Here is a 24,589-nt window from a genome sequence, read left to right as displayed (position 1 = left end):
CTCAGACAACTCTGGCTGTCAGAACTTGACTGATGTCTGTGAGACATGGCACTTTTCACTTTGCTTTGCTCAGGGTCCCTGCATGGGCCTGGAGTTCTTCCTTGTGCTGACTGATGTCCCATATAAGAAGTCCATGCATAAGCTCCAGTTTTTCTCTAGGATCAGGATAGTGGCTCTCATAAATTCCTGTGCTTTAGTATCTATCCCTGCTGCTCATGTAAAGAGCTCTGGTTTCAACTGGCCCTGGGCTCTGTGCAGAGATTGACATGGACTTTGATTTCTACAGGGGACCTTCCTGCACTTTGCCTCTGTTCTTGAGAAAAAGCCACTCTCAAAAGCAAGTCATCCTTTTCTGCAGGTTTCTTTTCAGAGGAACTTCCTTCTGTGGCAGCAATCAGCGGGCCTTGTTCACAAGGGTCTCTAATGTCCTGGCCTAGGCAGGGTAACTCTTCCCTTGTGAGTCCCCCAATCCTTCATCCGTCCTTGATATTCTCCTCCTTTGAGTCTCTAGTCTAGTATCCTTGCTTCTGTCAGTTGGTGCAAAATCCTTGTCCTGGCTCTTCCCTTTGGCCTGAAGCTTAGGGACCCAAGGTGTTTCCCTTTGGCCTCCATAAGGACACACAGCACCTGGAAAGCTGCCATGGCCCCATTGGAAGTACTCTGGAGATGGGACTCTGAGACCTTAGAAGCCAACCCAACTGAATTAAGGAGCACTGCAAGGGGACAGCCCAGTGACTGGTACTGGAGCCCTACCTCAAATTGGAGCTTTGACTCACCAGCAATCTCCTTTTTAAAGCATGGTTGGCTTGGATTTGGGGCAACCAGCATTCTTGGTTGTAGGAGACACTGCTTTGTTGCTGGAGCCCATAGACCACTTCAGCTTTTGGGAGTTTCTCACAATGGCTCTTATGATATCTTCCAATTGTGGTTTAGGAGATAAGACTCCCTTGGTATTGACCATCGCCCTGGAATCTCTGGCCCTTGAAGCAATTTCTGAATTGATCTCTAAAATCCTTTTCCTAAAGTAGAAACTAAACTTAGAGAAGTGCCCTCTTTTATGGGTTCTTCTCTCCAGGTTCTCTTGCTCCTCTCGCTCTGGGGCATTGCTGTTTTATGTCTGGAATCTCTTGAGACACTTCCACTCTCATCTCTTTGCTCGTTTCCTTACGTTGCTCAACTTGTAGTCAGCTCTGCACTATTAGCCCTTCACAAAGTCCAAAGTCCCACTTCTCCAGATTATTTTTTATGATGCAGGATGAGAGAGGCTGAAAAGTCCATCTTTTTTTCTCCTCACTGAGGGGAGTGGGGAGGATTTCACAGGCCCATGACCAGTATTTGATAGGGATCCTTCTCAGAATTCTCTGGTGGAAACTGAATTTTATGTGATCACTTTGTCTCTGACCTGCATGAGTTTTCCCCAAGGAGCTTGGCAATCTCACTATGGTGTCAGCTTCTGAAATATGGGTGACTAGGGAGAAAAAGACTAGGACAGATTTTGTAATTGGGCTTCTCTCACTTTTAAATAGCTTTAAGAATTCAAGGATCTTGAGGGGTAGGCCCTACCTCTGCCGTACCCAAAGCTGAATGTGATTTTTTTAGCGCATGTTGAAAGTTTGGATCAGGAAAGGAGAGCTCTGGAATGGTATTCAGGTGAGGTTCCCCTTGGATAGTTTGAACTGTTGGTGGTAACTATTTCTCCAGAGAGAATTTCTTTGAAAGATTAGAGGCTGAGGTTTACAACCTTTAAGCTCCTTCTGGGCAGCTTCTCTCATCATAGTCCAGTTTATCAATTAAAATGCAAAAATGACCTTTCTGCTGTGTGAAGAGATCTTGAGGTCAGAATTTGTATAGGAAATTAATTACAAATACAAAACCATCACTCACTTTACTCCCAGTTCAGCCTGTTAGTTCTTAATTTTAGGTATCTCTAGCCTTCCTTGCTGATCAACCTAGATTCCTCCTCCAGTACTAGAGCTAAATCTTTTAGTTCTCTTATTTATTGCAGAAGGAATCAAGCTCTTTACTTACTGGAAAATAGGCCTAATCCTCGGTTCTCAGTAAAAAACTGTTCTTTTCACAATCGTCTGAAACCTGACTTGGTAATGTCTCATGATTCTATCTCAGTAACAGCAATCTTTCTTTCCTGGCACACATCCCCAGACAATTGTCCAAGGGAGGCTTTTCTCTCCTTTCTTACTCAGTGTCTTCTTCAGATTCCTCTTGTTTCCTGAATTCTCCTACTTTCTCTAAAATAGCCTTCTCTTTGCTCTTCAAACCTGTGTTCCCCAAAGGAATAAAGAGCTTCACCTCTCTGCACACTCTACAGAAGCATGCAGTGGTCATATTACATGGCATACACATTAGCATCTCTAAAACCTAATTCACTTTCATAGCCCAGGTTCCAAATCAAGCTACACAAAAAAGTTTTAAAGGTGTTTGTGTGTGTGTATGTGTGTGTGTGTGAGAGGGGAGTTGGGGGTGATTAATGGTTGTGTTTAAACCACAGATAGCTCTCATACATTGGTCTGAGGCGGGAAATAAAGAATTATAATTCTAAGGTGTTAAAGGCCATAAGACAATATGTAGGATGATTTACAAATAAATGGGGTCAACAAGAATTGTATGCTTTCAGCAGATGTGGAGTTAAGCTTTCTGTACCTCCTTGTTTTGCTAGCTTGCTCTCAGCTCATGAAGTCGACAGAATTGTTTTTTTTTTTTTAACTCCTACACAGAACAGGAGGGAAGTTAGCAGCTAACTAGTTAATAGCAGAAGCCTAACCGAAAATGGAAAATAATAGAATATTGGTTTGCCTAAATTGAGACAAACTCATCTCTCTGTAGATTACATATCAATTTTGAGCCACTTAATTATCAACTAGAGACATAAATCCAGAAGTTTTCTTTTTCCTTTTGTATCTTGGGATTCCAGATCTTGAAGTTCTGAGTTGCAGCAGCTATTTTTTAAATTAATTAATTTATTTATTTATTTATTTTTGGCTGTGTTGGGTCTTTGTTGGTGCGCGCAGCCTTTCTCTAGTTGCGGTGAGCGGGGGCTGCTCTTCGTTGCAGTGCATAGGCTTCTGATTGCAGGGGCTTCTCTTGTTGTGGAGCATGGGCTCTAGGCGCGCGGACTTCAGTAGTTGTGGCACGTGGGCTCAGTAGTTGTGGCTCGCAGGCTCTCAAGCTCAGGCTCAGTAGTTGTGGCGCACGGGCTTAGTCGCTCTGGGGCATGTGCGATCTTCCTGGACCAGGGCTTGAACCCGTGTCCCCTGCATTGGAAGGCGGATTCCTAACCACTGCACCACCAGGGAAGTCCGTGCAGCAGCTGTTTTACTCTCATTCTTTTTGTGGGCTTTCAGCAAAGGTTGAGCATCTACCACCAGCTTCTTGGCTTTTCTCTGTGTTTATGGACTTATTACTCGTTTATTAATTTGTTCTTACTGCTGTGGATGATTACTTCTCAGAATCCATCATGGTACCTAGCTTAGTTACCTTATATACACATTCATTAAATACAGGTGGTGCCCCTTTATGTAAATTGAATAACCTGTGCATATGAATAACTGCTTTTATATCTCACTTGCCACTTTTCTTTACTCACTACTTTCCTTTTGTTGGTTTTGCTATCAGGAGTTAGTTTTGGAGTGATACGATTCCATCATTCCGGTTCTAAAGCAGTGATATATGTGCTATCTACAGATGCAAATACTTTAGTCCAGTGGCTCTCAAACTTTAACTTATAGTTAATATATTTAATGTACATCAGAATCAGTTGGAGGGCTTGTTAAAAACACATCTCTAGGCCCTAACCCCAGATTTCCTAATTTGATAGATCTAGAATGGAGCCTAAGAATTTGCATTTCTAACCAGTTCACAAGTGAGGCTGTGCCTGGTGGTCTGGGCAGCACACTTTGAGAATCACTGCTTCTTCCAAAATAGGAATTTTTCTCCTATTTCAGAAACATGCCCTTGTAGGACAGATGGTTATATCAGAAAAAGAGGAGAGAAAGGAAACCAAACCTCATGGAGATCATGGGATTTGGTGGGCTTTTTAAAAAATATTTTCAGATTATCTCTGTGTGAGAGTGTGAATTTGCTGATACAAGTAATGTGGCATTTGTATAGGATCTGAAATACTATCATAAGTGAATATTCAAAGAATTAAAAGCAAAATCTCTAAATCTACAAAATATCCATATGTCAAATCATTATGCTGTATACCTTAAACTAATACAATGTTATATTTCAGTTATATCTCCATAAAACCGCAGGGAGATAAAACTATGGTCTGTACAAAGATTAGAGACAGTTCTAGGCAGTAGTCTCATTAGCCTGAGTTAAATTGTATGCTCTAGGCCAGGGATTGACAAACTTTTTCTGTTAAAAGCCTGACAGTAAATATTTTAGGCTCTGCCAGCCTTAAATGGTCTGTGTTGCATATTCTTCTTTGCCTTTTCTTTAGAAAACAAAACAAAACAACCATTTAAAAATGTGAAAACCATTCTTAGCTTGCTGGCCATATGAAAGCAGGCTGTTGATGGCTAACCCCTGCCAAGGCCAGTGAGGCTGAAGTCATCATTTTGAAGCTTCCTGAAATTCTGGGATTTGAGAGGTTCTTTGAAGGATGGCTAAAATTTAGATTGAAAGATTATATTCCTTCTGAAAGGAGAAGTGAGTAGAGAAACAAGCCTGTGATGCTTACCATAAAAGAGCTGTGAATTACATACAGAGTGTAGAGAGCAGCAGTACCTTTGCAGATGAAATGGACTAACTGCAAGCCAGAGTCAGGGAGTCCTGTGGCATGAATACCTGGACAGTCTCAGCCACTGACAAGCCAAGCTGCTAAGTAGCTCTGAGAAATGAAGATGCTCTTTTGGCTTAAAGCCTCCACGTTGACTTGGAGCCCAGGGGAGGCAGTGTCTCATGTAACAATTGGCTCTTCAATAGGAGCTGTTGCTACTATGACTAATTAATGGACAAACATCATGTGTTTAGGGTAGTGAAGACTATTGGTCTCTTAACCAAAACTATACACAAAGATTATAACTCATCTTAATTTGTGTTATTGTTATTGGCAACAAGGAAGAATTGTAACAACTAATGCTGTCACTTAACTCATTCATTGAACATTTACTGAATGCTTACTCTGTGCCAGACTCTAGAGATACAGCTTGAGAAGCTCACTGTCTAGAGAGAGAAACAATATATATAGAAATAATCGCGGCAGTGTGAGGTAAGCGTTAGAAAATATATGTGCAGGGAACTATGGATGCTTAGAAGAAGGAATCACCAATTCGTTCTGATTTAATCTGTCAAGTTGACCCAGTCTAATTATTACTGGCCATAGATTATATCCTTAATACTAACCAATTATCTTGCAGATCTGTACCATTGATTATAAAGAGGCCTGTGTAAAATACTGTGGTTGGATCAAATCCAATTCATCATTTGGAAAAAGCTATTTCAAACATCCTGCTGTTGCTACTAAGTTTTTAGGATCCTCTTTAAGTGTAAAATATATAGCTCTAGCATTGCTTGGTCCCTTAATTTTGTGCTTCCCACTGTACTGGTGTGAATATTGGGCTCTAAAGCACAATTGTTTTCCCCAGTAAAACCTGCAGAAAAGAAGATTCTGTGGTAGGCAGAAGAATAATGGCTCCCCCAATAGAGTCCTCATCTGTGAACCTGTGAATATATTATGTTACATGGTAAAGGGGAGATTAAGGTTGGATGGAATTCAGGTTGTTAATCAGATGACTTTAAAATAGGCAGATTATCCTGGATTATCTGAGTAGGGGACAGTGTCATTATAAGGATCTTTAAAAGTCAAAGATGGAGACAGAGAAGAGGTCGGACTGATATGAGAACGACTCAACCCACTTTTGCTAACTTTAAAGATGAAGGAAGGGGGCCACAAGCCAAGAAATTCAGGTGGCCTCTAGATACTGGAAGAGGCAAAGAAATGGATTCTCTCTGTATTAGTTTGCTAGGGCTGCCATAACAAGTACTGTAGACTGGTGGCCTAAACAACAGAAATTTATTTTCTCACAGTTCTGGAGGCTACAAGTCAGAGATCAAGGTGTTGGCAGGGTTGATATTTTTCTGAGACCTCTCTCCTTAGCTTGTAGGTGTCTGTCTTCTCCCTGTGTCTTCACATGATCTTTCTTTTGTGTGTATCTGTGTCCTGATCTTCTCTTATAAGGATACCAGTCGTACTGGATGAAGTCCCACCCTAATAACCTCATTTTAATTTAATTACCTCATCTCCAGATGCAGTCACACTATGAGATACTAGGGATTAGGACTTAAACATATAAATTTGGGGTTGGGGGGGACCACAGTTCAGCCCGTAACACTCCACTAGAGCCTCCAGAAGGAACATGGGTCTGCCACCACTTTGATTTTAGTACTCCTGACCTCCAGAACTGTAAGATAATAAATTTATGTTGATTAAACCATCAAGTTTGTGATGATTCGATATAGCAAATGAGAAAACAAATACAAGTAACCTGAATCTACCAAGAGGAGACTGATGAACTGTATTGTGGAATATGTATACAATGGGATATCATGCAGTGATCAAAAATCATGAAGTGAATGTCCATTGATGGATGAGTGGATAAACAAAATGTGGTATATACATACAGTGGAATATTATTCAGTCTTAAAAGGGAAGGAAGGACTTCCCTGATGGCTCAGTGGTTAAGAATCCGCCTGCCAGTGCAGGGAACATGGGTTCGATCCCTGGCCCAGGAAGAGCCCATATGCCGTGGAGCGACTAAGCCCGTGTGCCACAACTACTGAGCCTACACTCTAAAGCCCACGAGCCACGACTGCTGAAGCCCGTGTGCCCTAGAGCCCACATGCCACAACTACTGAGCCCATGTGCCACAGCTACGGAAGCCCGTGCGCCTAGAGCCTGTGCTCTGCAACAAGAGAAGCCACCACAATGAGAAGTCTGTGCACTGCAACAAAGAGCAGCCCCCGCTTGCCGCAACTAGAGAAAGCCCACATGCAGCAAGAAAGACCCAACACAGCCAAAAATAAATAAATAAATAAATGGGAAGGGAATTCTGATACATGCTACAACGTGTATGACCACTGAGGACATTATGCTAAGTGAAATAAGCCAGTCACAAAAAGACAAATACTATATGATTCTGCTTATATGAGACATCTAGAGTTATCAAACTCATAGAAACAGGAAGTAGAATAATGGTTACCAGGGGCTAATAAGGGAGAAATGAAGAATTTTGTTGTTGTTAATTTTTTTTTAATTTAATTTTATTTATTTTTTAACTTAATTTTATTTTTTATACAGCAGGTTCTTATTAGTCATCCATTTTATACACATCAGTGTATACATGTCAGTCCCAGTCTCCCAACTCATCCCACCACCACCACCACCCCCGCCACTTTCCCCCTTGGTGTCCATACATTTGTTCTCTACATCTGTGTCTCAATCTCTGCCCTGCAAACCGGTTCGTCTGTATCATTTTTCTAGGTTCCACATATATGCGTTAATATTCAATATTTGTTTTTCTCTTTCTGACTTACTTCACTCTTTATGACAGTCTCTAGATTCATCCATGTCTCTACAAATGACCCAGTTTCGTTCCTTTTTATGGCTGAGTAATATTCCGTTGTATATATGTACCACATCTTCTTTATCCATTCGTCTGTCGATGGGCATTTAGGTTGCTTCCATGACGTGGCTGTTGTAAATAGTGCTGCAATGAACATTGGGGTGCACGGCTCTTTTTGAATTATGGCTTTCTCAGGGTATATGCCCAGTAGTGGGATTGCTGAGTCATATGGTAATTCTGTTTTTAGTTTTTTAAGGAACCTCCATACTGTTCTCCATAGTGGCTGTATCAATTTACATTCCCACCAACAGTGCAAGAGTGTTCCCTTTTCTCCACACCCTCTCCAGCATTTGTTGTTTGTAGATTTTCTGATGATGCCCATTCTAACTGGTGTGAGGTGATACCTCACTGTAGTTTTGATTTGCATTTCTCTAATAATTAGTGATGTTGAGCAGCTTTTCATGTGCTTCTCAGCCGTCTGTATGTCCTCTTTGGAGAAATGTCTATTTAGATCTTCAGCCCATTTTTTAATTGGGTTGTTTGTGTTTTTAATATTGAGCTGCATGAGCTGTTTATATATTTTGGAGCTTAATCCTTTGTCCGTTGATTCGTTTGCAAATATTTTTTCCCATTCTGAAGGTTGTCTTTTCATCTTGTTTGTAGTTTCCTTTGCTTTGCAAAAGTTATAAGTTTCATTAGGTCCCATTTGTTTATTTTCATTTCCATTACTCTAGGAGGTGCATCAAAAAAGATCTTGCTGTGATTTTTGTCAAAGAGTGTTCTTCCTATGTTTTCCTCTAAGAGTTTTATAGTGTCTGGTCTTACATTTAAGGTCTCTAATCCATTTTGAGTTTATTTTTGTGTATGGTGTTAGGGAGTGTTCTAATTTCATTCTTTTACATGTAGCTGTCCAGTTTTCCCAACACCACTTATTGAAGAGACTGTCTTTTCTCCATTGTATATCCTTGCCTCCTTTGTCATAGATTAGTTGACCATAGGTGTGTGGGTTTATCTCTGGGCTTTCTATCCTGTTCCATTGATCTATGTTTCTGTTTTTGTGACAGTGTCATATTGTCTTGATTACTGTAGCTTTGTAGTATAGTCCGAGGTCAGGGAGTCTGATTCCTCCAGCTCCGTTGTTTTCCCTCAAGACTGTTTTGGCTATTCGGGGTCTTTTGTGTCTCCATACAAATTTTAAGATTTTTTGTTCTAGTTCTGTAAAAAGTGCCATTGGTAATTTGATAGGGATTGCATTGAATCTGTAGATTGCTTTGAGTAGTATAGTCATTTTCACAATATTGATTCTTAAAATCCAAGAACATGGTATATCTCTCCATCTGTTGGTATCATCTTTAATTTCTTTCATCAGTGTCTTACAGTTTTCTGCATACAGGTCTTTTGTCTTCCTAGGTAGGTTTATTCCTAGATATTTTATTCTTTTTGTTGTAATGGTAAATGGGAGTGTTTCCTTAATTTCTCTTTCAGATTTTTCATCATTAGTGTATAGGAATGCAAGAGATTTCTGTGCATTAGTTTTGTATCCTGCAACTTTACCAAATTCCTTGATTAGCTCTAGTAGTTTTCTGGTGGCATCTTTAGGATTCTGTATGTGTACTATCATGTCATCTGCAAACAGTGACAGTTTTACTTCTAAGGAAATGAAGATTTTTTTTTTAATGGGTGTAGAGTTTTAGTTTTGCAAGATGAAAAAGTTCCAGCGGTTGGTTGAACAACAACGTGAACATGCTTAACACTAATGAACTCTACACTTGAAAATGTTTAAGATGGTAAATTTTATGTTATTTTACCACAATTTAAAAAATTTCAAACAAAGATTAGTTAAAAAGGCAGCGACAGAAAAATAGGTGCAGTGTGTTTCCATTGTATATTTTAGAGAAAGGATATATACACATGTAATGCTTGTATGTGTACACTGTATCTCTGAAAAGATATCCCAAGAAACTAGCATAGTGACTACTTCTGGGAATGGGGTTGTAGAGAACTAGGAGGTGTGGGGGACAATGATGGGAGGAAAATAAATACTCTCTGACACCTTCTGAATCTTGTTTACCACATACTTATTGAAATAATGTTTTTTGCTAAGTTCACAGATACAGACAACAGGTTGGTAGTTGCCAGAGGCAGGGAGTGGGCAGGATGGGTGAGGGAGTCAAAAGGTGCAAACTTCTAAAATAGATAAGTCATGGGAATGTAATTTTTTAAAAAGAAAGAAAAGAAAGAATGGTTTTAAATGTGTAACTTGGGCTTAGGGACTGCAGAGAGTTTTCTCAGCTGGGTCATCCTTAGGCTATGAAATTGCTTTGTTCAATCCAGTTACACATAAGTGTCAGGATAAATAAGATCTACTTCTCGTCTTGACCTTTAAAGGTTAAAAGCTTTTAATCGGAAAGTGGTCATCAGGCTTTAGGGTACACATGTATTTTATTGTTTGATGTCCAAAGTATATTTTCAAAGTCTCTAGTTCTTTAAGAACAACTGCAGGGACTTCCCTGGTGGCGCAGTGGTTAAGAATCCGCCTGCCAATGCAGGGGACATGGTTTGAGCCCTGGTCCGGGAAGATCCCACATGCTGCAGAGCAACTAAGCCGCGCCGCAACTACTGAGCCTGCACTCTAGAGCCCATGAGCCACAACTACTGAGCCCACGTGCTGCAGCTACTGAAACCTGTGTGCCTAGAGCCTGTGCTCCGCAACAAGAGAAGGCACCGCAATGAGAAGCCCGCACACCACAACGAAGAGTAGCCCCTGCTCTCCACAACTAGAGAAAGCCCGCACACAGCAACGAAGACCCAAGGCAGTCAAAAGAAAGAGAAAAGAAGGAACAACTGCGATTCTTCACTTAATTAGAACCCCTAAAAGAGTTGGGGGGAGAAAAGATGCAGGAAAAAAGGAAAGATAGAAATGTAATAATAGTTAATGTTTTCTACTTCTTAAAATCACATAAGCTGTAACAAAAATAGAATAAAAGAGACAACAGTAGGAATAGGTTTTGACTCTTTTGGGATTATTTTTTAAGACTTCTGCTTGCAAATTGTTAGGTAACTGCACAAGTTAGATTTTAACACTCTTCAAAACATCCTCCGTAGTACATGACGCTTTACGTCATAAGTTCCATATAAAGATTGCAACATTTTATTACAATAATTGTTGCTCAGAAGCTGTTCTGGATTGAAACTTCTTGTTATATACGGATGTGTTTTCCTAACCAATCTTAGCCCCTGTTTTTCTCCAAACGATACTTGACCAAAGGGGCATATTTCCACAGAGCCATATTAGATATCTATTAGATAATCATTTATTTTTTTTCTTAATTACATGCTAAATTATATTAATAGAGTTCCTAAGCATTCATTCTTAGAATAAACCCTTTATAATGTCAATGAAAATAATCAATAAACAGTCTATAATAGGAATAAAAAAGAGTTTTATTTGAACCAAACAGAGGACTATAGCCCAAGAGACAGCCTCCCAAATAACCCTGGGGAGATGCTCTGGAGGAGCATGGTTTTCAACACAGTTTTATATCTTGTCAGAACAAAGAACATCAGACAGGTCAGAGATATATTTCTTCAAGGTTTTAAAAAAAAAAAACCAGATCAGCATATACACAGCAAATCAATATGACCTTGGCACCTGGGAAGGAACTTTTATCATCGAAGGAGTACCAGCATTGGCGTCGCAGAAAGGGAGGCATTTAATCTTTATTATTTTTTTTTATTATTATTTTTTTTCTGTGCGCGGGCCTCTCACTGTTGTGGCCTCTCCTGTTGCGGAGCACAGGCTCCGGACGCGCAGGCTCAGCGGCTATGGCTCACGGGCCCAGCCGCTCCACGGCATGTGGGATCCTCCTGGACCGGGGCACGAACCCGTATCCACTGCATCGGCAGGCAGACTCTCAACCACTGCGCCACCAGGGAAGCCCTTAATCTTTATTTTTAACACGGACATTCCTTACTTCTGGTAAAAGCACCTTTTTTTTAAGTGATTAAAGCATATGTACAATGTATGTTTGATAGGCCACAAAAGGCTTATAAAATTAGCATAAAATTCAAGTTCAATCATGTACAAGCTAGAATGACTTCCCCATAACTCAATATGTGAAAGTTCCTTCTATGAATAGTCATAAGCAAGACAGTTCAATCTGCAGAACCCAGAAACAACTCAGGAATTGGAATTACCAAGTACCTCAGAAAGCAGAGGAAAGAAATCGAAATATTCTTTGTCTTCCTTTAGGATTCTTAGGATTTAATTTAGAATTAAATACGTTGGTTGCAAGTAAATACTTGTTCCAGGAACCAATTATTTTTAATGCTACCAGCACACTTAAATTGATACCTTGTATCTTAATGAATTGAATTTCAATTAATAAGTATGCAGTAGGGCTTCCCTGGTGGCACAGTGGTTGAGAGTCCGCCTGCTGATGCAGGGGACACGGGTTCGTGCCCCGGTTTGGGAAGATCCCACGTGCCGCGGAGTGGCTGGGCCCGTGAGCCATGGCCGCTGAGGCTGTGCCGCAACGGGAGAGGCCACAGCAGTGAGAGGCCCGCATACCGCAAAAAAAAAAAAAAAAAAGTATGCAGTAAAGTCTTAAAATAACTTTAGGAATGCAAGTGTCATTATAGGACCTCTTTTTTTAATTGAAATATAGTTGATACAATATTATATTAGCTTCAGATGTACAGCGTAGTGATTCAGTATTTTTATAGATTATACTCCCTTTAAAGTTATTACAAAATAATGGCTATAATTTCCCTATGTTGCACAGTATATCCTTGTTGCTTATCTACTTTATACATAGTAGTTTGTATCTCTTAATCCCATACCCCTATCTTGCTCCTCCTCCTTCCCTTCCTCCACTGGTATCTACTAGTTTGTTTTCTATATCTGTGAGTCTGTTTCTGTTTTGTTATATACATTTGTTTTATTTTTTAGACTCCACATATAAGTGATTACATACCATATTTGTCTTTCTCTGTCTGACTTGTTTTACTAAGCATAATACACTCCAGGTCTATCCATGTTGTTGCAAATGGCAGAATTTCATTCTTTTTTATGGCTGAGTAATATTCCATTTTATATAAAAGAACCTCTTTCTTTTTTTTTTTTTTTTTTTTTTGCGGTACGCGGGCCTCTCACTGTTGTGGCCCTTCCTGCTGCGGAGCACAGGCTCCGGACGCGCAGGCCCAGCGGCCATGGCTCACGGGCCCAGCTGCTCCGTGGCACGTGGGATCCTCCCGGACTGGGGCACGAACCCACATCCCCTGCATCAGCAGGCGGACTCTCAACCACTGCGCCACCAGGGAAGCCCGAACCTCTTTCTTGAAAGGTCATTTTGAAAGAGCTCATGTAAACATGCTGAAGTATATACAAGAATGAAAACTTAAAAATCTTAACTAGTATAATTTGGATTAATTAATGTGTATGATTTTCAGTTTGTGTACACCTTGACAGTGACAAGCCATTTTTGATATGCTTAATATTATCTATGTTATTTTGTTGTGATATGGGAATTTGGGAGAATTGAAAGCAGCTTTGATCTCTACCTTATTCCTTCAGGTATTTTGTTTGTTATTTATTAAGGCTTTAGCTTTTGTAATATTAGAAGTATTCACATATTTTGTAGACTGACTTTTTCTTTTTGAAAAGACAGAGTAAATATTCTTATTTTTTCCTCCTCCAAAATGCAAGGGAGTAAGGAATAAAGAGACTTTGCGTTTGCAGGACCTAAAAATGATTTTAAATATTTAGTTGTTTCTGTTTATTTTCTGAAAGAGGAAGAGGGAGGAGAAATGGAATATGAGACTGGGTTGTAAGGACAAAAACCAAAAGTAGGTAAAGGATCAGGGTAGGAAAAAAGTAAGAAGGAAATTAATCAGGAGAAGGCAGTTAGGAGAAGTAGGAACTCTGAACTTTACTTTGTTTATTTGCACTCTAAAACTCAGTCTCTGCAGGTATTCTGGGAGTTGAATGAAACACAGTCTCAGTTTTGAAAATACAAAATATGAGTCAACCATGAGAGCAATAAAGTAGTTGTATATGATTAAGTTTCAGCCACCGGTAGTGAGACATTTTTTGTTTAATAGCTTTATTGAGATGTAACTGATAAACAAAAAACTTGACGTAGTTAATGCATACAGTTTGATGAGTTTGGACAAATGCGTACACCCATGAAACCATCATTAAAATCAAGGTAATAAACATAATCTATTACCTCCAAAAGTTTCCTTGTGCCCCTTAGGGGTTTTGTTGGTTTTTTGTTTTGCGGTAAGAACATTTAACATGAGATCTACCCTCTTAACAAAGAATTTTAATGCACGGTATTGTTAACAGTAGGCCCCATGTTGTACAGCAGATCTCTAAAACGTAATCATTTGCATAACTGAAACTTTATACACTTTGAACAACTCCCCTTTTCCTCCTTCCCCTCAGACCCCTGGCAACCACCATTCTACTCTGTGCTACTGTGAGTTGGATTATTTTAGATACCTCAAATAAGTGGAATCATGCATATTTGTCCTTCTGTGACTGGCATATTTCGCTGATCATAATGCCCTCCAGGCTCATCCATGTTGTCACATATGGCAGGATTTCCTCCTTTTTTAAGGCTGAATAATATCCCATTGTAGGTATATACCACGTTTTCTTTACCCATCTGTTAATAGACATTTGGGTTGTTTCCATATCTTGGTTATTGTGAATAATGCTGCAGTGCACATGGGAGTGCAGATGTCTCTTCGAGATCCTGATTTCAATTCCTTTGGATTTATACCCAGAAGTGGATTTGGTGGATCATATGGTAGTGTGAAGTTTTGATGACATAAGTTTATATATCTCTATGTAGGAGTAACTCAGTTTCCAGCAGCTGTTACCCAAAACATTTGAAGGAACTTAATGGGTCAGAGTTGGAGCTTTTTCTCTTCTCTTTTTTGTGTTGCTGTTAGTCATAAGGGAAAAATACTCTTGTGTTACCAGCTCATTGTTTCACTCCTTTGTCTCATTTTTCTTATCTGTCTTCTAGACAGATTTTGAAAAAGAGATTGGAGAGTGGAAGAAATGTTTTAAATTGTTTTCTGGCATCTGTCAGTAGGACTTGGGTAGGGCATGTTTTTTGGCTCTTCTTATAAACACTTGTTAGCAGAGGGCTAACGAGGCCAGGCTAGTAGTTAGATCCCTTAATCATGTGCTATGTTACATTCTAAAGCCTGTCTCCAAACAGTCATCAAATATATACCTTTGAATATGAGGGTAAGTGAACACAAACCTACCCCATTCTGGAAAAAGTCCAGAGTACATACTCTGAAGGTTTAGTAGCACCATCTTTACAGAAAAAGGACATCCCATTGCCCAATTTGGAAACCACGGAAAATGCTTCTGCTACTCAAATATTCCTCAGTTTTCCTAACCAATCATCTTGTTGTTTATTCTCTTCAAAACAGCCATTACTAATCAGAATTGCACCTTCTCACCTATGGGCTAACACTGACACTGTGATTTCTGCTGGCCTTTTCCCTTATGCTTATGGCCCTGTTATCTGGATCTCTGAAATGATCTTGTTTGTATTACAGAGCTCTCATTTGGAAGACAGTGAATCCGCAGCATTACTTTGCTGTGAACGTGAAGAATCAGAAATCTTTAGTGATTCCAATGTACGTAGGTATTTGTCTTTATACAGCCTTTGGTGATTCAAGTGAGAGCTTTTTGAGTAAACTTGGCTCTTAAGTGCATCTGAGATAATGCCTACTATTTTATCTATTTGGCCTCACTCATCCAAATAGCCTGGGAAGGCAAATAAGTGACTTGGAATGAGTGTATGTATAAATATATGGTATATTTGTATGTGTAATAATCTCCATTCAAAGCATATCTCTCAAAGTAGATAAATGTTGCACCCAGAGACTTTTGAGTCTCCTTCACTAAGGAATATGATTGTTTTTGTGGGTTTTTCACATTTTTTTTTATGGTCTTTTCCCTGTGACAACTGCTTGGTATTGGTGCTGCCACTGGACCTTTATTCCCCACATACAAAGACCTAACATATCCTGGCTGTTGATAATGTTAAGCCAAAGAAATGTTACAAATCCTAGACTATAGAGTCATCCAGATCATCTCAAACGTAGAACTATCTCACTACATTTCATGAGGTGTTATAAATTGTATTGATCTCATCTGACCCCCGGCAGAGTTGCTTAATTATTGCAAATTACCCACAGAATCAGGCTGAAGTTAGAGAATGACTTAAATTAACTATGTATCGCTTCCAATAGGATAACTGCCTTTGCTAGCCATGGCTAAAACTAGGTTCTACAAACCTTGATGATAAAATCTGAGTTCTGTCTATTCCAGAAGGCTTATTGTGCATAGTAGGTATTCTATAAATATCGCTGAAGTTTCATCAATTTAAACTCTCTCTCGAATGAAGCTGTGCCTCTCAAGTATATCACCATAGTACTGCCTGCTTTTAAACTGTCTTTACTTCACCTTCATGGCGCAGTGAAGGTGATCACTATTTTAAGACCTCATTCAACTGTTATGTTGATTTATCTGGTTGCACTTCATTCAGCACTGACGAAGAGTCTGAAATGGCATGAAGTCAGTTATTGTGACTCACTAATAGCTGGAGTGGTGCTCACTTCCCTAGTACTTGAAAACATTAACTGACGAATTCATGTGAACACTCATTTATTATCAACATTTTGCAGATGACGCACTGAGGGTGGAAATGTTATATTCTTTGCCCAACCTTGTGTGATAATCAGAGGCAGCGCTGACATCAGGTCTCAGCTGACAGCCATCAGTGAGCTCATTATCAGCAGGCAGCATGACATCAGATCTCAGCTGACAGCCATCAGTGAGCTCATTATCAGCAGCCAGCATCTTCAGTGATGGAATGTGTACCAGTCTCCTTATATATAGTGCCTTACAAGATTTATCCTGTTCGGTCTGCAGTGGAGTCTTCTAGACTTGGACTGGCTTATTGTTTTGGCTGATTTTGTCTTACAGAGGTCAGTGCATGGCAGTCCACGTAAAGAATATTTTTATGAAGTTGGACACGTGGGGAAAAGACTCTAGTTTTAATAGTTTTCTCTCTTAGAAAAAATTAGATGGGTATATATATTTGCAGATTACTCAGGATTGCTTGATTTTATCACCAGAACTTTCATTCATTTAAGTCAGGTTTGTTGTCTTTTCTTCTTCAAGATGCAAAAGCGGTTACATGTACTTGGCTGGCTTTACCTGTAAAGGTACTGGATCTTCATCCTGTTTTGTGTGCTCAAGAAGTGTTTCCCATACTTTTTTTTTCTTTTCTCACCTTCCCATTCCCACCCCCACATCGAAGGAGATTGAAAAGCTCCTTCCCAATTTGAAGGCTTAAACTTGAAAACAAAAGTTTTTGCAGAGCAAACTGACTGAAATGCCACTTCAAATTTTTTTCAAAGGAAGTGGTATGGGATCTTGATAACTATTTGAAATAGAAGTTAACTGCTGTAATGAAGAGTAGAAGATAAAGAACTTTTTCAATAAACCTTGGAATAACAGAAATGTGAACTTTGGTTAGCTATATTCATTCCTTCCCTTATGCACGCACTCATTCATTCACCAAGCATTGATTGACTGTCATGTACAAATTACCAGGCCCAAGGCATTGGGGGTTAGGCCTAAAATATCAAATCTACCCTAAGAGCAAACATCCAGCTATAAGGTAAATAAGGTCTGAGGCTCTAATGTAAAACATGGTGACTGTAGTTAACATTGTATTTTATAATTGAAATTGCTAAAAGAGCAGAGCTTAAATGTTTTCACCAAAAAACAAAAGATAAATATATGAGGTGACTGACGTGTTAGTTAACCAGTTGGGGGAATCATTTCCCAATGTATTCATATATCAAATCGCCATGATGTACACTTTAAATATCTTACAATTTTACTTGTCAGTTTACCCCAATAAAGCTGAAATTAAAATTACTCTAGGAGAATGTATAATCTACTCTTCAACAGATTAGTTTTATGGATATTCACGGAAATGCAGTACATGGGGAGGAGAGAAGAAATCTGTGGGTGAGTGGAAAGAAATTTGGTTGGAGGCAAAGAAGGGATGGCTCTCTCTCGAAGAGGGCTGGCTGCCTTACATCTCCTGGGGCTTTCCCGGAAGAGAGGAGAGGAATGTAGAGAGACCTCTGCCCCTTCTCTAGTCCCACTCATCCTCTAGGGAACCAGATAAAGGGTAGAAGCAGAAGAAGCTGTTTGCTCCCTCTGCTAAGCACAGGGTTGTTGGAGGCCTCCATAATGAGAAGAGGGACTGCCTGCCCTAGAGCAGGGTGACCATGTGACTGGAAGAGGTCACAGAGGAAGAAAACACTGGCCCTAGCGCAGGAGTTTCACTTTGTCTCCAGATAAGAAAGAATGTGGGCAGTGACTAGAGCAGGTTCCGTTACTAGTGGCTGCAGCAGCTACTGAGACTCCTGAGGGTTCTCTTCAAATTTCCCATCCCCATACCTACTGCTATCCTGCCTTAAAGGAGAAAGAGCTCAGCCTGAGCTGGGATTCCCATTATGGTGATTGTGGGGTTCAGCTAGAAACAACTGGATTCATTACCATTGTAGGGTTATTTCTTCCCTAGCCTGTAGGTCAGGAAAATGCTTGTTGTGTTATTTTGTCTCCTAAGAATACAACTTAATTCTTTCTCTCCTTTCTTTGCTCTTCTGACCCCACCCCTACCCTACCAAGCAGGAAGAGGGATGGATATAGGTGGTCATACCATTTTTATGGTCTATTTCGCTCCTTTGCTTGGATATTATATCCTTGTAGGGAATGCATTTTCCCTCTGTGCAATCAAAACAGATTTTATGTTTGAATAGCCCAGTGAAAGGGAAAGGTATTGGCCTTCTGTTATTAAAAAAAGAAAAAAAGGGAAAGCTACCCTCTAGAATCGAATGTGAAGAGGGCAGATGAAAAGAAAGGAAAATCTAAAATGTAAAAACTATTTGGTTTAGAATACTTTACATTTTTAAACTTTAGGTTTGCGTTCTCTTCTAGGTCAGGACAGATGTCTCAGAATAGACGGCAACTTCAGCGGAGGTTTTCATGTGTAGTGGGGTAGGAGAATGGCTTTGGGAGAGAAAGAATATATGACGTGGCTAATACTAAGTTCAAGATGAAGGATTTAAGAATTTTTAAAAGTTATTAGCATTAAGATAAGCCCTGGTTCAAATGAGTAGCCAACCTATGGATTGAAGATAGAAGGAGCTTTAATCTTCAAGATTCTTTGGAGGCATCCTGTTTTTCTTGTGTGTTTTAAGTTTTAGAATATGGTGTATGGAATGATCAAAACAATTAATGATTTGTTTGCTTAGAAAGTAAAGCTACACTTAGAAGGGGAGAACCGCTATTGTCACGAAATCTACTTTTGTAAATCTCTAGAGATTGTAAGCACAAGCAAGATGCTTGTGGATGAACCTACAGATACAATGATAACCAACTGGTTGGATGGAAGGTAGTGATGGTATGTGGGCCAACGAGCATGTGCATCTGGTCATTTCTGTTGATTCGTATTTACCCTCTTCCTTTCAGCTCTCTCTCTCCCTTTCAGCTCTCTGTACTGTGTTTTTTATTTCTTTTTTCAGACTCACTTGCAGAGACACCATTTCACTAGCCAATGCACACAAATGTAAAAAGAATTTAAAAAGGAAAATTCGTTGCTAAGGAGATGTGTGTTTTATTACGAGTTTCAAATGGCCATTTAGCCAACAGCGAACAGCTGTCAGACCAGAGTTCAGGATGATTTGAATTGTTTCTGCCTCACCTCTGCTGCATAGTAAAGAGATTGCTGATTAGGGCACCTGGTCGGAAAAGAGGTTAAAAGTGTTGCTAGTGGCAGAAACATAGTTTTACCATGAACAGTATTCCTATTTTTTCCTTTGGAGGGAGTCTGATCCAAATGGTAACGCTGGTAGAAAGCCTCCTATGATGTTAAAATTATTTTTCTTTATTCCAGAATAAAGCATAGCTCGACTATTTTATCCTAGAATAACAAATGAGAAACAGTTTTCAACTTTTCTTTTTTTGAAGTCTTACCCTCTTAAGCGATTTATTTGAAGAGAAATGAGGTTTGTAGTAATCTTGGGTACAAAGTCTACTTTAAAAATTAGCTTTATAATTTAACTCAGTGGCTCTCATCATGGCTGCACGTTAGAATCACCTGGTGACTTTTTAAAATAATTTAATAACAGGGTCTCACCTCAGTCCAGTTAAACCAGGATCTCTGTGAGTGGGACCCAGGTATTAGTATTTTTAAATGCTCGCAGGATTATTCTAATGTGAATCAAGGGTTCAGAACCACTGTTTTATCTCTAGCTATGCTAATTTTTTTTGCCTCCAAATCAGAGCTCCAATCTGCAACATTTGTAACATCTGTTTACATGAAGAGAGAATAAAATATGAGATTGATTAGAATAATGAGTTGACTGTATGCATTTACTACCTCAGGTACAATGCAATTAACTTTTATTCAGTGAAATTCCTTGGCTAGGCTTCTGTTAAAAGAGGAGCAACATACTGAAATTAGGTAAGTCAAATCCTCAGTAAACCTGTGTCAATGAAGAGTAAAGTTTTCCATGAGGTTATTAAGACTTACACTTCCTGTGTCAACACTGCTAGGAGCTGGCATAGAAAAGAATCAAAGAGCACTTTTATACTTTGTGTATTATAACTTTATTAAAATAAAATATACACACAGAAAAGTGCACTTATTTTGTACTTTTATTTATATCGTAAATTTTCACAAACTGAAGTTTTCACAAACACACATCAAGAAACTGTGTAACCTGGACCTAGATCAAGAAATGGAATATTACTACTCCCCTCCACCAGTTCCCCCTTCCTCCAACACCCCCTCCTTGCTTCCTTCCAGTCACTACTCACCCTCTGGCTATCACCTCCCAGAGATAACTACTCTCCTGACTTCTTGACCATATGATTTTGATGTGGGCATGAGGCTATGCCCTTTAGATGACCTCTCTGACCTCCAGAATCAGGGGTCAGCATCATGTAATATTTAAAGAGCTCAGGTTCAAGGTTCCAACAGCCTGAGTCAAAGTCCCAGCTCATAGTAAGTCACACTGGCTGTGTGACTCCACTTCTCTAAGCCTTACTTGCCCCATCTGTAAAACAGGTGTAACAATAGGACCTGTCTCATAGAGTTGTTAAAATTAAATGAGATAATTTATGGGTCTGGCACATTACCTGTGCTGAGAGCAGAGGCAGATATAGTATTCCCTGATGTCATCATGTCTTCAGCAGAGTCAGGACAACGCCACTATGGTCCATGGGCACAATTTAGTTCATAGTCTAGCTCTGGAGGGAAGGAGGAGGAAAAAGTGGGCATCCTGACCGTCTTTCCTTTTCCTCACCATCCTTGATTTGGCCTGTGACATGACTAACTTGTGGCAACTTCTAAAATATGTTATTTAAATTCATAAAGTGATTACTGAAAGGCCAGAAACGTCTTCTTATGCATCTATATATTTGCCAGAGCACCTAGCACAATGATTTACAAGTTGCACGTCGTGTCGTGCCTTGGATAAAGGAATCTGAAAATGATGCTTCCTGCACATCTTGCTTTCCTGTGCTGGATTTGTATTGGTCTGATTTCTGTTCCTTTTGACCAGAGACATATTTTTGAGACATCTAGCACAAGAACATACAGAATGTAGCAGTTAAACAATTGCAGGCAGAAACCAAGAACTTGGCCTAATTTATAAAATCAACAAAATAAAAGCTCTAACTAGCTGAGTTATTCTGCTTCCATGATCTGAGGTCAGGCCTGCTCAGGTATATTTTCCCCTTATTTTGGTTTAGGAGAACAAGCAAAACAGGAGATGGCAGGACTTGTAGGCTTTTCATTAATAAAATTGTACAGACTTTTTTTAAAGATTATAGTTTGGAAACAATTTATCCTTTGGAAGGTTAGCAAGATAATTTATTGAGCACTTACTATTTGCCAGATGTGTTAAGTGATTTTCATACAATGTAGTCTTAAATCCAAGTCTTTGAGGTTAAGTACTTTTAGTATTTCCCATTTAAAGCTGAGGAAACAGAGACTTGCCTAACGTATGTGACAGTGCTGATATTGAGAGCCGAGTCTGCCTGACACTCCCTGCTTGAGCCCTTAACCTTATGCTGGATTGCCTTTACCCTTGAACAGAATATTGTTATTCTCATGCGAGGAGATCAGGAGCAAATGGAATAGTGGGTCTCAGCTCCGGCTTTGCAGCAGAATAATCTGTGGAGCTTTTCAAAAATATAGACACTCAAATGTCACTTTAGGAAGTTCCTAATTCAGTGGGTCTTGGATGAGCTCAACATTTTTATTCTTTACAAAGCTCCATAGGTGTTTCTTCGTGCAGCCAGAGTTAAGAATAGTGGTTCATAGAAGTTCCCTAGAGAGGAATTATAAGATTACAGATTTGGGGGCATTTGAAGACTGAATTTGGAATATTGTAGAGACACATCGTTGTTAGAAGTGTAGAGAAGGAGGAGGTAGCTTAATAACAATCAAGTTTCATGTTTCAGGAGGTAAGATAGTGTTTATCACTGGAAATTGGATATATCACTGGGGTATTTTATAGAAGGATTGATTCTCCATTCTTTCTATGCATTTCTAGAGTGCTGCCACTTTTGTGCTCAAGCAGTCTTTCTCAACCCTAGTTTGCTCTCCCAGGTAATCTGTTTTCTCAGTGCTGGGGGTGAAGTCCTGGTGAAGTCGCGATTTCAGAGCTGGTAGGCAAGAACTGCTAACCTTGGAGAGAGCAGTGGATGGCCCTGATTAAGACAGATGCCGTGGGAGAGTTGTAAACTTAACAAATTCTTAATCTCAATGGATCCTGTCTTCTGAGTTCCTCCTAATGCCTTTTGTTTATGTTTTTGTAATCTCAGTGTGCTTTGGCAGTAGGGAAGGGGTAGTAATTCTTCCTTTCACTTTACAATTAAGAAAATTGAGTTATAATTTCAAAGGCCATGACTTTCTGAGAACTATAAATGAAATAATGGCTAACATTTGTTGAGCACTAACCATGTGCCTGGCTCTATCCTAAACATTTTTACATTCATTATCTCATATTACATCTCTGATGTGAGTAGTGTTATTTATCCCTGTTTTAGAGATAAGAAAACTGAGCTCATTTATTCTACAATTCCTTGAGTCTACTCTCTGGCAGTCACCGTGCTGGGAAATGAGTATCCAGTGATGAACAAGTCAGACCCTATACTTATGGAACTTACAGTCCATTGGGGAAGACACATAACAAAAAACAAATAAGAATTCAGTTACAAAATGTGATAGTGCTATGAAAAATACAAATGGGGAATAATAATAAAGAAAACAAGGCAGAATTGCCATTTAGATAAAGGATAATCAAGAAGAGCCTCTCTAACGTGGTGATATTTTAGCTCAAGATAGTTAAGGAGTTTGCTTAGCATCACATCTAGTAAGTGGTGAAATTCAAGTCTGATTCCTAAAGCTCTACTCACCATGCATGCTGCCTGTTAGACATGTGCTTGGAATCCACCCCAGGTTTGTGACTCTCCTCTCTGGTCTGACCAGCATTCATACCATGACATTGTACCAGATTTCCAGAAGGGCATCATAAAGAAAGAAATTATAACAGTAAGATAATTTTTTAAAAAGAAACTTGCTTCCTAAAATGCTTCTTTAAAAAGAGCACTAGGAGGCAGCATAGAGAAGGGGGAGCAAACAGGGTGGCAAATAGTATATGAATTTCAGCAAATGATGGAGAGACACAAAGAAGCTGAAAATCTCTGCTGTAAATGCGCTAGGTACATTTGCATGAAGAAATGCCCTCTTCACATGTATGGGCTGGGGTGGATGTTCCACTTTGGATCAACATCCTATTTCCTGTCCTTACTTGAACTTAGTTTGAAGGCCCTGATTTAGGAACCAAGCAGAAGACTGCTCATGGAAGATGCTAAGAAGTGTTAGATGGTGCCTAGAACCTCAAGGTGCTTGGAAAGAATGTAGGAGGAAGGGGAACTGCTCTTGGGAAGGGAAAGGACAGAGAGGAACAGTGAAATACAGTCTTGAATTTAAATGCTGCAGTCTTCTTCTGACTCTATTGCAATGCTTGATGTGCCAAGTTACTGTCTTAGGGTTTTCCAACAGAGGCCTCTGCATTGCCCTTTGCTCCAGAAGAATTTGTTCACTTGCTCTTTTTCCTCCCAGGAAATGACAACAATTCTTTTTTTTTTTTAATTTTTTTTTTTAATAGGCAAAGGATCTGAATAGACATTTCTCCAAAGAAGACTTTTTTTTTTTTTTTTTTAATTTTTGGCTGCATTGGTCTTTGTTGCTGTGCGCGGGCTTTCTCTAGTTGCGGTGAGCGGGGGCCACTCTTCGTTGCGGTGCGCAGGCTTCTCGTTGCAATTGCTTCTCTCGTTGCAGAGCACAGGGTCTAGGCACACAGGCTTCAGTAGTTGCAGCGTGTGGGCTCAGTAGTTGTGGCACAAGGGCTTAGCTGCTCTGCGGCATGTGGGATCTTCCCGGACCAGGGCTCGAACCCGTGTCCCCTGCATTGGCAGGTGGATTCTTAACCACTGTGCCACCAGGGAAGTCCCAATAACAACAATTCTTAGGCTGGTCAGAGTCTGTAGAAGTGTGATGCAAGTTGTTAGATTCTGGATTATAAGCCTAACTGTTTAGATGTAAAGAGTGCCTAGTGTAAATTTCTGCTTGGAAAAGATTTGTGTGTGATATTCATATATACATCTTACTTGATGATTGTATTGGTGAAGATTATAAATTGACTCGATCCTTGCAATCTTGACAGTTTAGTCAAAAGTTATAATAGTGTTCAAAGTCTTTGACCCAGAAATCTAATTCTTGAAAATTTCCTCTGAGGAAATTTTTTAAAAGAAAAGTATATGTACTACCATATTAGTGAATATGTTTAATAATAGGAGAGAGGAGATGGTT

General features: G+C 39.6%; 1 protein-coding gene across 2 annotated transcripts in view; it reads left to right on the top strand.

Moving 5' to 3' along the window:
- SSH2 (slingshot protein phosphatase 2) overlaps positions 1-24,589 on the top strand; it is a 242,815-nt gene that overhangs the window by 48,363 nt on the left and 169,863 nt on the right. For both annotated transcript variants that reach the window (XM_082861024.1, XM_082861023.1), the window contains exon 2: positions 15,171-15,251. In XM_082861024.1, coding sequence (XP_082717150.1) covers positions 15,171-15,251 — 81 coding nt within the window. The remainder of the gene's footprint in view (positions 1-15,170; positions 15,252-24,589) is intronic.

This window comes from Leucopleurus acutus (genome assembly GCF_964270905.1).
Source record: "Leucopleurus acutus genome assembly, chromosome: 19".
NCBI classification, from domain to species: domain Eukaryota; kingdom Metazoa; phylum Chordata; class Mammalia; order Artiodactyla; family Delphinidae; genus Leucopleurus; species Leucopleurus acutus.
The sequence above is the reverse complement of the archived record's forward strand: the minus strand, read 5'-3'. Positions and strand labels throughout refer to the sequence as shown.